Raw genomic sequence first — 12,429 nt, forward strand, 5'->3', positions numbered from 1 at the left:
TGTATATACTCAGCAATTTTCACGCCTGGTTATGAAACCCTAAATAAAACCCAACTCGTGTATCAGTAGATATGTGCAAGAATGTTCAAAGCAGCAGAATTTCTAATAGCAAAAATCAAAGAACAATTCAGATAATCATCAATATGTAGATGTGGTACAGTTACACAGTGGAGCACCATATAGCAGTGGAGATGAATATTGTACAACATAATGGGTACATCTTAGGAACTTAAATTGTTATTCCTTTTTTTAATTATACAGTAAAATTGACCTCTGGGGGGAGTATATCGTACTAGGAATTTAATACATGTATAGAACCACCACAATCCAGATACAGAGCACTACCATCATCCTATAAAACTCCCTTGTACAATCTCTTTATTATGTCCTCTTCCACCCCCTCCCCCTGGCAAACACCCATCTGTTAGCTATTGCTATACTTTTGCCTTTTCAAGAATGTCTTGTAACCAGACTTAATGGTCTGACTGAGACTGGAAGGACCCCAGAGGTCATGGTCCCCAGAGTTTCTGTTAGCCCAAGACAGGAACCATTCCCAAAGCCAACTCTTCAGACAGGAGCTGGACTGGACAATGGGATAGAAAATAGTACTGATGAAGAGGGAGCTTCTTGGATCAAGTAGACACAAGAGACTATATTGGCATCTCCTGTCTGGAGGGGAGATGGGAGGGTGAAGGGGGTCAGAAGCTGGCCAAATGGACTAGAAAAGAGAGAGTGGAGGGAATGAGTGTACTGTCTTAGGGGGAGAGCAATTAGTATATAGCAAGATATGTATAAATTTTACTGTGAGGGACTGACTTGATTTGTAAACTTTCACTTAAAGCACAATAAAGATTTTAAAAAATGTCTTGTAAGAGTCTAATATCTAAAATATTTAGAAAACTTACACAAATTAACAACAAAAAGACAACCCAATGAAAAACTGGGCAACGGAGTGAAGAATGAGCTTCTTGGATCGAGTAGACACATGAGACTATGTTGGCATCTCCTGTCTAGAGGGGAGATGAGAGGGCAGAGGGGGTCAGAAGCAGGCTGACTGGACACTAAAAGAGAGTGGAGGGAAGGAGTGTGTGTCTCATTAGTCGGAGAATAATTAGGAGTATATAGCAAGGTGTATATAAATTTTTGTCTGAGAGACTGACTTGATTTGTAAACTTTCACTTAAAGCACAATAAAAAAAACAACTGGGCAGTAGACATGAATAAACACTTTACCAAAGAGCATATTTAAGTGGCCAACAGAGACATAAAAAGATGCTCAACATCCTTAGCTATCAGAGAAATGCAAATCAAAACTAAAATGAGATACGATTTCATTCCCACTTAAAAAAAAAAAAAAGGCTGGCTAAAAAAAAAAAAAAGTAAATAACAAGTTTTGGAGAAACTGAAACCCTCATCCTCTGCTGGTGGGGATGCAAAATGGTACTGCTGCTGTGGAAAACAGTATGGTGATTCCTGAAAAACCTAGAGGTAGAGCTGCCATATGACCCTGCAATTCCACTCCTAAGTATATGCCCTAGGGATCTAATAGAAGTGACATGAACAGACGTATGCACACCTACGTTCTTTGCAGCACTCTTCACAATAGCAAAAGATGGAAACAACCTAAGTGCCCATCAACGGATAAATGGACAAGTAAAAACGTACATACATACAATGGAATACTACTCAGCGATAAAGAAAAATAAGTTCCCAGAATATTTTGGAACATGGATAAACCTGGAGGACATTATGTTGAGCAAAAAAAGTCAGTCACACACACACACACACACACACACAAGAATGTTGTATGTTCTCACTTTTATGAAATGACATGAACAAGCAAATATACAGAAACTAATGTTCATTAGCAGTTACCATGGAAGGGAGAGAGAATTCACTCTCTAGATAGTAAAGTAGACACTTGTTATTTTTCATGATGGGAAAGTTACCATTAGATGAGGGTGAAGTGTACATAGCTTGACAAAGGTAAATGATGTCACTAAAAAGTGCCTCTTGATAATTGCTGCGACATATATAATTTTGAAACAACAGCAAAAACAACCAGAAAATTCATGTGCAGGTTTATATATATGTATGTATGTAGGTGTGTATGTGTATAGGTGTGTATACATGTGTGTATATATAGGTGTATGCATCTATGTGGCTGTATGCGCATATTTTCCTATTTATAATAAAGCACAGGGGGGCACAGTTACAGGTAGTTCTTAGACAGAACGAAACACCTCTCGGAACTGGATTTCTGGGTTTGAAGGATTAGGATCATAGTCTTGTGGGACATCTTGGTCAGCTGGCATAATATAGTTCATAAAGTTCTACCTTCTATTTTGGTGAGTAGTGTCTGGGGTCTTAAAAGCTTGTGAGCAGCTTGGTCTCTACTCATCCAGAGCAAAAGAGAAAAAAGGAAGCCAAAGACTAAAAGAAAAAACTCGTCTACAGGACAAATAATCTACATGAACAACAGCGGCATCTACCCTGAGACCAGAACTAGTTCGTGCCTGGCTACCACTACCCATCATTCTATTCAGGGCCACAATAGATGGACCCTGATAGAATGGGAGAAAAACGTGGAACAGAACCTCAAATTCCTATAAAAAAAAAAAAAAAAAACAGAACAACTGGGCTGGTTGACACTGAAGGACTCCCCGAGACTGTTACCCTGAGATACTCTTCAAAACCTTGAACGGAAACTAAGTCTGGAGGTCACCTTGTAGCTAAATAAGGAATTGGCTCAAAAATAATGAATATCATCCATAAGTACTGTGCTACTTTAAAAAATCACCTATATGAGACCAAACGGTCAACAATTACTTGAAAACAAAGATGAGAATGTAAAGGAGCAGGGAAACTAGATTAATGGAAACAGAACAGCCAGAACAGGAATATTGAAAATGTTCATGTATTGTAAAGAATGTAATCAATGTCACTGAACAACTTGTATAGAAATTGTTGAATGGGAACCTAAACTGCTGTGTAAACCTTCACCGAAAATGCAAGTATTTTTTTTTTTAACATCTTAAATGGAATCATTAAGTATGTAATCTTTTGAGACTGGCTTCTTTCACTCAGCATAATGCTTTTGAGATTTATCCAAATTGTGTGTATCAATAATTTGTTCTTTTTTATTGCTGAATAGTATTTCATTATGTAAATGTACCACAGTGTGTTAAGCCATTCATCCACTGGAGGACATTTGTGTTGTTTTCTGTTTGGTTGATTATAAATAGAAAAACAAAAAAAACAAACCCATTACTATCCTAGTTGATTCCAACTCATAGCGACCCTATAGGACAGAATAGAATTGCCCCATAGCGTTTCCAAGGAGCAGCTGGTGGATTCAAACTGCCAACCTTTTGGTTAATAGCCAAGTTGCTAACCACTGCGTCACCAGGGCTCCATTATGAATAGAGAGCTCCTGTAAACATTTGTGTCCAGGCTTTTGTGTGAACATTCCCAGGAGTCAGATTGTATATGATATGTGTATGTTTAACTGTTTAAGAAACTGCCAAACTGTTGTTTTTCAGAATGGCTGTATCATACATTGCAGTGTAGGAGAGTTTATGTTTCTCCTTGTCTTTACCAGCACTTAGTATTACTGGTATTTTTTATTTTTACCAGTATTTTTTAGTTTAGCCATTCTAATAATCGTATAGTGGTATGTCATCATGGTTTTAATTTGCATTATCCTAATAGCTAATGATGTTGAACAGCTTTTCATGTGTTTATTTGTCATCTATAGATCTTCTTCAGTGAGGTATCTGTTCACATCTTTTGCTTGGTTTTTAGTTGGGTTGTTTTTCTTTTTACACTTGAGTTTTGGGAGCTCTTTATATATCCTAGATACAAGTCCTTTGTTGGAAATGTGATTTGCACTTATTTTTCCCAGTTTTAGCTTCTCTTTTCATTCTCTTAGCAGTATCATTTGCAGAGCAAAAGTTTTAATTTTGTTAAAATCCAATTCATAATTTTTTTTATTTTATGGATTGTGTTTTTGGTGTTACGTCTCAAAAAAACTCCTTAATCCCATGTCATGAAGATTTTTGCCTTTTTACTTCTAAATGTTTTATAGTTTTATACTTTTCATTTAGATTTATGATTTTTTAAAATAATTTTTATATACGGTATGAAGTTTAGGTTGAGGTTCATTTTTTTGCATGTGAATGTCCAATTGTTCCAGTATTATTATTTGACAATATTATCCTCTCCCACATTGAATTGCTTTTGCACCTTTGTCAAAAATCAGTTGGACATATTTACATGAATTTTGTTTTTTAATGTTTATCTCTTCAATAATACCACACTGTCCTGATTATAACTTAAGAGCAAGTCTTAAAATCAGGTAGTGTGATTCCTCCAACTTTATTCTTTTTCAGAATTGTTTTAGCTATTCTAATTCCTTTGCCTTTCCATATCAATTTTAGAATTAGCTTGTCTATCTACAAGAAAATCTGCTGGGATGTTGATTGGAATTACATGAAATCTATAGACAAATTTAGGGAAAACTGACATTTTTATTATGTTGAGTCCCAGTCCTTAAACATGGTATGTCTCTCTACTTAGATCTTTGATTTCTTTCATCAGCATTTTATAGATTTCAGTATATGGATCATGGACATCTTTAATTAGATTTATACCTAAGTTTCATTTTTGGAGTTATTGTAAATAGATTTTTGTTTTGTTTTTAATTGTACATTGCTAATATATGGAAACACAATTGATTCTGGTATGGTGACCTTGCATCCTGTGACCTTGTTATTGCTTATCCTAGGAATTAATTTTAATTGATTCATTGGGATTTTCTGTATAGACAATCATGTTGCCTGCAAATATGAACAGTTTTATTTCTTCCTTTCCAAACTATACATTTTTTTTTTCTTTTTCTTGGCTAATTGCCCTGGCTAGACTCTCAAGTACAATGTTGAGTAGAAGTAGCAAGAGCCAGCATCGTTGTCTTGTTCCTGATCTTCGGGGAAGAGTATTCGGTTTTTCACCATTGAATATGTTGTTACTGGGGTTTTTGTATAGATGTCCTTTATCAGGTTTAGGAAGTTTCCTTCTATTTCTAGTTTCCTGAGAGTTTTTTATCACTAGTGGGTGTTGAATTTTGCCAAATGCTTTTTCTGAATTAATTGATAAGATCGTGTAGTTTTTCTTCTTTAGATTCTTAATATGGGTGGATTACAATGATTTTTCACATTTTTGAGTAGGGGAAAAGAAAGCAAGTTTTTCAAGAATGCATCTAATATAATTCAAAAGGAAAGTTCAAAAACATTCAAAACTAACTACATTGCTTGGTTGTTGTTGGGTGCTCTTTAGTCGGTTTTAACCCATGGCAACCCCATATCACAGAGTAGAACTGCCTCATAGGGTTTTCTAGGATGTAAGCTTTACAGAAGCGGATCACCAGGTCTTTCTCCTGCAGATCCACTGGGTGGGTTCGAACTGCCAACCTTTTGATTACCAGCCAAGTGCTTAACCATTGCACCAGGGCTCCTTACTATGTATCTTAGGGATACAATAAATGTGGTAAGACTATAAGGAATCACCAAGAACCATAAATGATAAAGGCACAATTCAGGAAAATAGGTATCACAGAGCTGTGATGGTGCACTGACTGCCACCTCTCCTCAGGAATCTCCAGAACCTGCTGATCCTGGCTGCCATGAAGTCAGACCACACACGAGTCATGGACTACATCAACCACCTGGACAATTACGATGCCCCAGACATCGTGAGCATTGCCATCGGCAGTGCCCTATATGAGGAGGCCTTCATCATCTTCTCCAAGTTTGACGTGAACGCCTCAGCAGTCCAGGTGGGCTGCTCTATATAGTTGCATTGACTCTGTGGCCCTCTGCCAGGCTGCACATGCTCCCTCGCGTCCTTGTCTTTGCTGAAATTCTCTGACGCTTGGTTGTCTAGTGCATCTCAGATTCTTGTGCTGTTCTCTGCTGCTCACCAAAGACCCATCTTCTCAGCTTATTCACTCTTTGTCTTGGCCTTCTCTGTTGGATTGCCTTCCGTCTGGCATTACCCACCATTTCCCAATAGTTCTCCAACACTCTCCTGGACTTGGGTACCTGAAGCGAGGTGGTGCAGTCAGCCCTGGTGACTTAGTTGCTTGACTTTCAGAGGCTTTCACACACTAACCCCTTGTGATGATAGCCTTTCACTACCGTGCTACTTCAACTCCCCATACCACAGTAGCCGACCCCACCTCATTAGCAAGAGCAGTTGATTATCTGAGATTGAGCGCCCAGAGTAATTCTTCTAGCCCTCCCTGCCTCAGCCTCACCAAGAACGTTTTTTCCTTGTTCCTCATCCCTTTCCTCCCAATCTGCCAGTCTTTTCTGGTTTTATCTCCAAATCCATTGTAAACTACATGATCTATCACATGAATTGCTCTCCTCCAGTATTCTTTAATTCCTTGCCTCTTCCTTTACCATTTTTCCATAGCTTTTTGTGAAATCTCTGGCCTACAAGTCCTTCTTTTCTGCTCACACATGGGCCCTGACCTTGCTCTGAGACCAGACCACACTATCAAGTGGGGGCAGCTGCTGTTACTTCTACTTCCCCTCCCACATGGTAATGGCAAGCACTGCAGCCAAGCCCTTGGGTGCCCTGTAAGCCTGTTTCTGCCTGATGAGCAGCCTCTTCCCCATAGCAGCTCATGTGTGAAACTGCTTACCGTCTATATGCCCAGTCACTCTGTCTCACCCCCCCAACCAAGATCAGGCAGCAATTGCCATGCCCTGCTCCTGGTCTCATTTTTTATGCCTCTTCGGAGTGTCTCTCTCCTCTGTCTGGCCTCCCTGCCTGTGCAGCGGCCCTTAACCCTCCCCCCACCTCCATTTACATCCAAGAAATTGAAATGGCCATGCAGCTTGAGGCAGAACATAGAACTAGACAAAAGTTTCTCTACTCATTGGAGCTAATTAGATGCTGCAAAGAATGAGAGTCCCCTTGGAACTTCAAGGTCCTCATCAAGCACGTTGGAAACCTAGACAGAGCATATGACTCTGCAGAGAGGTATAATGAGCCTGATGTGTGGAGTCAGCTAGCCCAAACCCAGCTCCAGAAAGACTTGGTGAAGGAAGCCATCAACTCTTGTGTCAGAGCTGACGACCCTTCCTCTTACCTGGAAGTTGTCCAGGCAGCTAACAAGAGCAGTAAGTGAATGTCCTCTCCGTGGGGCTCTACTTCTTACTGGTGGGAAGCCTAGCCAAGGGAGGAAGGTAGATTTCCTAGGAATCTATGAATTCTACATGAGTCGGAATGGACTCTACGGCAGTGGGTTTGGTTTTTTTTTTTTTTTTTATGAATTCTGCACCCCGAGATATCACAGGACACAGCTCAATTAAAGTTTTCAGAAAGAGTCTCAGATAAAGATGCACCTGTTCTAAATCTTACACTGTTGATGGCACTAGCTCTTCAGTTGACTGTTGCCCTCTTTTACAAGACTAGCCAGTTTTAGAACAATAGGTATCACTGTCATAAAAACTTTAAGGTCAGTGTCTTAGACCCAGAGTTTCCTGGGGAGTTTCTTAATGGTGTGTCACTGACCTTTCCAATGGCTAGAATAAGCATCCTGTCCCCTGGTGAAGTCTTTGCTTGGTGACATAGAGGTTTTAGTCCCCAAGGACAGCTCACATATGGTTCTGCCCCTTCCCCTTCTCCTAGCTGGAATGGGAGCTCTGCTTAGCTGGGCATAGTCTAAGACCTAGACATTTGCTGGAGACTGAGAGCTCTGTCAAACATGGAAGGGAGAATAAAAGTATCTCGGCTGAGGACAGAATAGGAAGGAATTGAGCCTCCTACTTAAATGTGGCTGAGGGTTGACCTGTTTGTGTTTTCTGTCTTTAGACAATTGGGAAGATCTAGTTAAATTCCTACAGATGGCCAGGAAAACTGGCCAAGAATCCTCTGTAGATACTGAACTTATGTTTGCCCTGGCTCAAACCAGCCATCTCTCTGAGCTGGAAGATTGCATTAATGGACCCATCAATGCCCACATCCAGCGGGTAGGCCGTGCCTGTGGAGGACTGTCAGCTGTTGCTCTTGAGTTTAGACCAAGGAGCACTCTGTGGAGTGAAGCAGATTTGGCATGGTGAGAACCAAGTCACATAACACATTAAGTAACTTACACCTTTAGCGTTGCTTTCACTAAGTTCATGCCTAACCACATTCCATGAAGGATAACCAATATTATCATTCCTGTTTTACTGATATGAAAATTAAGACCCTTGGAGTTACACACATCAGAATAATTCTCCTGGAAAAGGAGATATCAAAACTTATATGCAGGTGTTCTAAATGTTTATCACAAGAAAACAAAATTAAATGGTTAGCTTAGAATTAACACTGTGCCACCAGGGCTCCAACAGAATTAATAAGCTGGCTAAATAAAAGATATGTATTGAAAATAAATAGCTTTCCCACATGTCTGCAATAATTAGACAATATAATGGAAAAAAAACAACATTCCTTTTTGGATAGGAATAAACAAAAATGTTCAAATAAATCTTAATGAAAAAAGCATTAAAAACAGAAAGATCTGAATAATTTTAAAGTCTGGCCTACAGGTCAGATGTTAACCCTCAAAGAAATGATAGCAAGAGATGAAGAATCAAGAAATGTATTATAACTACAGAAAGTGCCAGAGCACTCCTCATGAAAGAATGCACGCATGTCATTGGGATGAATAACATCAAAAGTTGATTTTGGATTATTTATTTCCAAATAGGTTCCAATAAGTTTTTAGAAGTTAGGTTAGTGTTTGAAAGGGATTAAAAGTTCATCAGGTAATTCTGAGCACAAAATAAAGTCCTAGATACATGAAAGAATTAAAGGTAAAATGTGAGTTTCATTTTTTAATAAAAAAAATTTTCAATATTTGAATCTTTGAGGAAGGAGTTTTTAAGCTTATAAGCAATGGAGGAAAGCAGAAAGTATCAGTTTATTAAATGCATAGAAATTTTAAATATATGTATAGAGTTTTAGTATACCTAATCTTTGACCTAGTAAATCTAGATGTAAAAATCTATCCCAAGGAAGTAGAAAAGATTCAGATACATTTGCATGTAATTAGTTAATCATTGCAGCATGATTTATGCTAAAAAAAAAAATTGCAAGTCAGTGTCCAGCAAAAAACAGTAGTTAAATAACAACATCTGTCAATGGAATGTAATACAGCCATTACAAGTATTTATAGCCTTGTTCATGACAGAAAAGCCTTTCAAAGTAAGTTCAAAGTGAAAAACTGCATGCACCATATAATATATATATATATGCCTAGGAGAAAACAGCAATGCTACGATTTGGAATTGGAGGTATTATTTCCCTTTTACTCACCTGTGTTTTCAGAGTTCTTTTTTAAATCAAAGGCCATGTAACTTTTTAAAATTACCTTTATAATCAGAGAATTAATAAAAGTTTTAGAAAACAAAATCTTGCCAAAAATCATCGTCTGAATTAGTTACAGAATTCTGCCAGATCATTTGTTGAGTAAAGAACCAGAGGAGCTGCAGGATATAAAGCATCATATTCCACACAGTGTTGGCCCTGGGCACAGACGTGGTCTAGCTTTCACCTTTTGGTTCAGGGCTCATGGCCAGGTGAGCTCCCCGCTTTCCACAGGAAGGGTCTAAAACTGGAATCTGTGAACTTCAGCCAGTGGGCCAGACCCAGCCTATTTGTGTATGGCCCAGAGGCTAAGAATGGCTTTTAAACATCTCAGATAAACCCCAGAAGATACAACCCTTATAACCCCACACCCCCCAGACACAGAAGTTCTTGTTTTCCAAGAATACAAAGAAATATTTAACAGGAATACTTTTTTCCTATTTCATCTTTAAATATTCTGTGGTCTCTAAATGTTGATATATTCACCCTTTTAAACTTAACTTCAATACTATCAACATATCCTCTAAATCAATAAGTCCTTAATATCAAATCTGCCAGTGCTCATGTTTCCTTGATTTTCCTAAAATTTTTTAGCAATTTGTTTGAATTGGGATCTCCAAGTTTAGCCTAGTCAGTGCAGTTGGTTAATCTGTTTCTTTAATCTCTCAGTTCTCTCTCTCTCTTTTTCCTTGCCATTGTTTGGTTGAAGAAATTACATCTGGTTTGTTGATTTCCCAGAGTCTGGCTTCTGTTGACTGTACTTCGTGATGTTTTTCTTCTTTGTTGATGTTGCTAGGTGCTGTCCAGTCGACTCTGACTCACAGTGACTCCATGTACAACAGAATGAAACACTGCCCAGTCCTGCGCCATCCTCAACAATTGTTATCCTTGAGCCCATTGTTGCAGCCACTGTCTCAGTCCATCTCATTGAGGGTCTTCCTCTTTTTCGATGACCCTCTACTTTACCAAGCATGATGTCCTTCTCCAGGGACTGGTGCCTTCCAATAACATGTCCAAGTACTTGAGACAAAGCCTCGCCATCCTTGCTTCTAATGAGCGTTCTGGCTGTACTTCTTCCAAGACAGATTTGTTTCTTCTTCTGGGAGTCCATGGTATGTTCGATATTCTTCATCAATACCATAATTCAAAGGTGTCAATTCTTCAGTCTTCCTTATTCATTGTTCAGCTTTCACATGCATATGAAGCAATTGAAAATACCATGGCTTGGGTCAGGTGGACCTTAGTCCTCAAGGTGGCATCTTGCTTTTTTAATACCTTAAAGAGGTCTTTTGCGGCAGATTTGCCCTATGCAATACGTTGTTTTTCTTGACTGCTCCTTCCATGGGTGTTGATTGTGGATCCAAGTAAAATGAAATCCTTGAAACAACTTCAGTCTTTTCTCCATTTATCATGATGTTGCTTATTGGTCTCGTTGTGGGATTTTTGTTTTCTTTATGTTGAGGTGTAATCCACACTGAAGGCAGTGGTCTTTGATCTTCATCAGTAAGTGCTTCAAGTCTTCTTCACTTTCAGCAAGCAGGGCTGTGTCATCTGCATATCACAGGTTGTTAATGAGTCTTCCTCCAGTCCTGATGCCACATTCTTCTTCATATAGTCCAGCTTCTCGGATCATTTGCTCATCATACAGATTGAATAGGTATGGTGAAAGATACAACCTTGACAGACACCCTTCCTGACTTTAAACCATGCAGTATCCCCCCATTCTGTTCGAACAACTGCCTCTTGGTTCCTCATGAGCGCAATTAAGTGTTCCAGGATCCGCATTCTTTGCAACGTTATCCATAATTCGTTATGATCCACACAGTCTGATGCCTTCGCATAGTCAGTAAAACATAGGTAAACATCTTATCTGGCATTCTCTCCTTTCAGCCAAGATCCATCTGACATCAGCAGTGGTATCTCTTGTTCCACATCCTCTTCTGAATTCAGCTTGAATTTCTGGCAGTTCTCTGTCTGTATACTGCTGCAACCACTTTTGAATTATCTTCAGAAAAATTTTACTTGAGTGTGATGTTAATGATATTGTTTGATAATTTATGGATTCTGTTGGATCACCTTTCTTTGGAATGGGCACAAATATGGATCTCTTCCAGCTGGTTGGCCAGGCAGCTGTCTTCCAGATTTCTTGGCATGGACCAGTGAGCACCTACAGAGCTGCATCCATTTGTCGAAACATCTCCATTGGTATTCCATCAATTCGCCAATTCCTTCAGTGCAGCTTAGACTTCTTCCTTCAGTACTGTCGGTTCTTGATCATATGCTTCCTCCTGAAATGGTTGAACATCAGCCAGTTCTTTTTGGTACAGTAACTCTGTGTATTCCTGCCACCTTCTTATGATGCTTCCTACATTGTTCAATATTTTCCCTGTAAAATCCTTCAAAATTGCAACTTGAGGCTTAAATTTTTCTTCAGTTCTTTCAGCTCGAGAAATGCCAAGCATGTTTTTCCCTTTTGGTTTCCTAACTCTAGGTCCTCGCACATTTCATTGTAATTCTTTACTGTGTCTTCTCAAGCTGCCTTTGAAATCTTCCCTTCAGCTCTTTTATGTGATCATTTCTTCCTGTTGCTTCAGCTACTCTATGTTCAAGAGCAAGTTTCATAGTCTCTTCTGACATCCATTTTGGTCTTTTTTTTTTTTTCTTTCCTTTTTAATGACTTCTTGCTTTCTTCATGTATGATGTCCTTGATGTCATTCCACAACTCATCTGGTCTTCAGTCATTAGTGTTCAGTGCATCAAATCTGTTCTTGAGATGGTCTCTAAATTCAGGTGGACTTGCTGTAACTTCTTTAACTTCAGCTCGAACTTATGTGTGAGCAATTGATGGTTTGCTCTGCCGTCAGCCTCTGGCCTTGTTCTGACTGATGATAATTGAGCTTTTGCATTATCTCTTTCCAGAGACATAGATGACTTGATTCCTGTGTGTTCCATCTTGTGAGGTCCACGTGTATAGTTGCTGTTTATGTTGTTGAAAAAGGTATTTGCGATG

At 39.0% G+C, this 12,429-nt stretch overlaps 1 protein-coding gene across 1 annotated transcript in view; it reads left to right on the forward strand.

Moving 5' to 3' along the window:
* The window catches only part of CLTCL1 (clathrin heavy chain like 1), a gene marked incomplete at its 5' end in the record, with an annotated part of 157,252 nt that overhangs the window by 117,857 nt on the left and 26,966 nt on the right, over positions 1 to 12,429 (forward strand). Inside the window, 3 exon segments of the mRNA XM_064271932.1 lie at positions 5,649 to 5,832; positions 6,994 to 7,186; positions 7,881 to 8,038. Coding sequence (XP_064128002.1) covers positions 5,649 to 5,832; positions 6,994 to 7,186; positions 7,881 to 8,038 — 535 coding nt within the window.

Source organism: Loxodonta africana, chromosome 19 (genome assembly GCF_030014295.1).
Source record: "Loxodonta africana isolate mLoxAfr1 chromosome 19, mLoxAfr1.hap2, whole genome shotgun sequence".
NCBI lineage: Eukaryota > Metazoa > Chordata > Mammalia > Proboscidea > Elephantidae > Loxodonta > Loxodonta africana.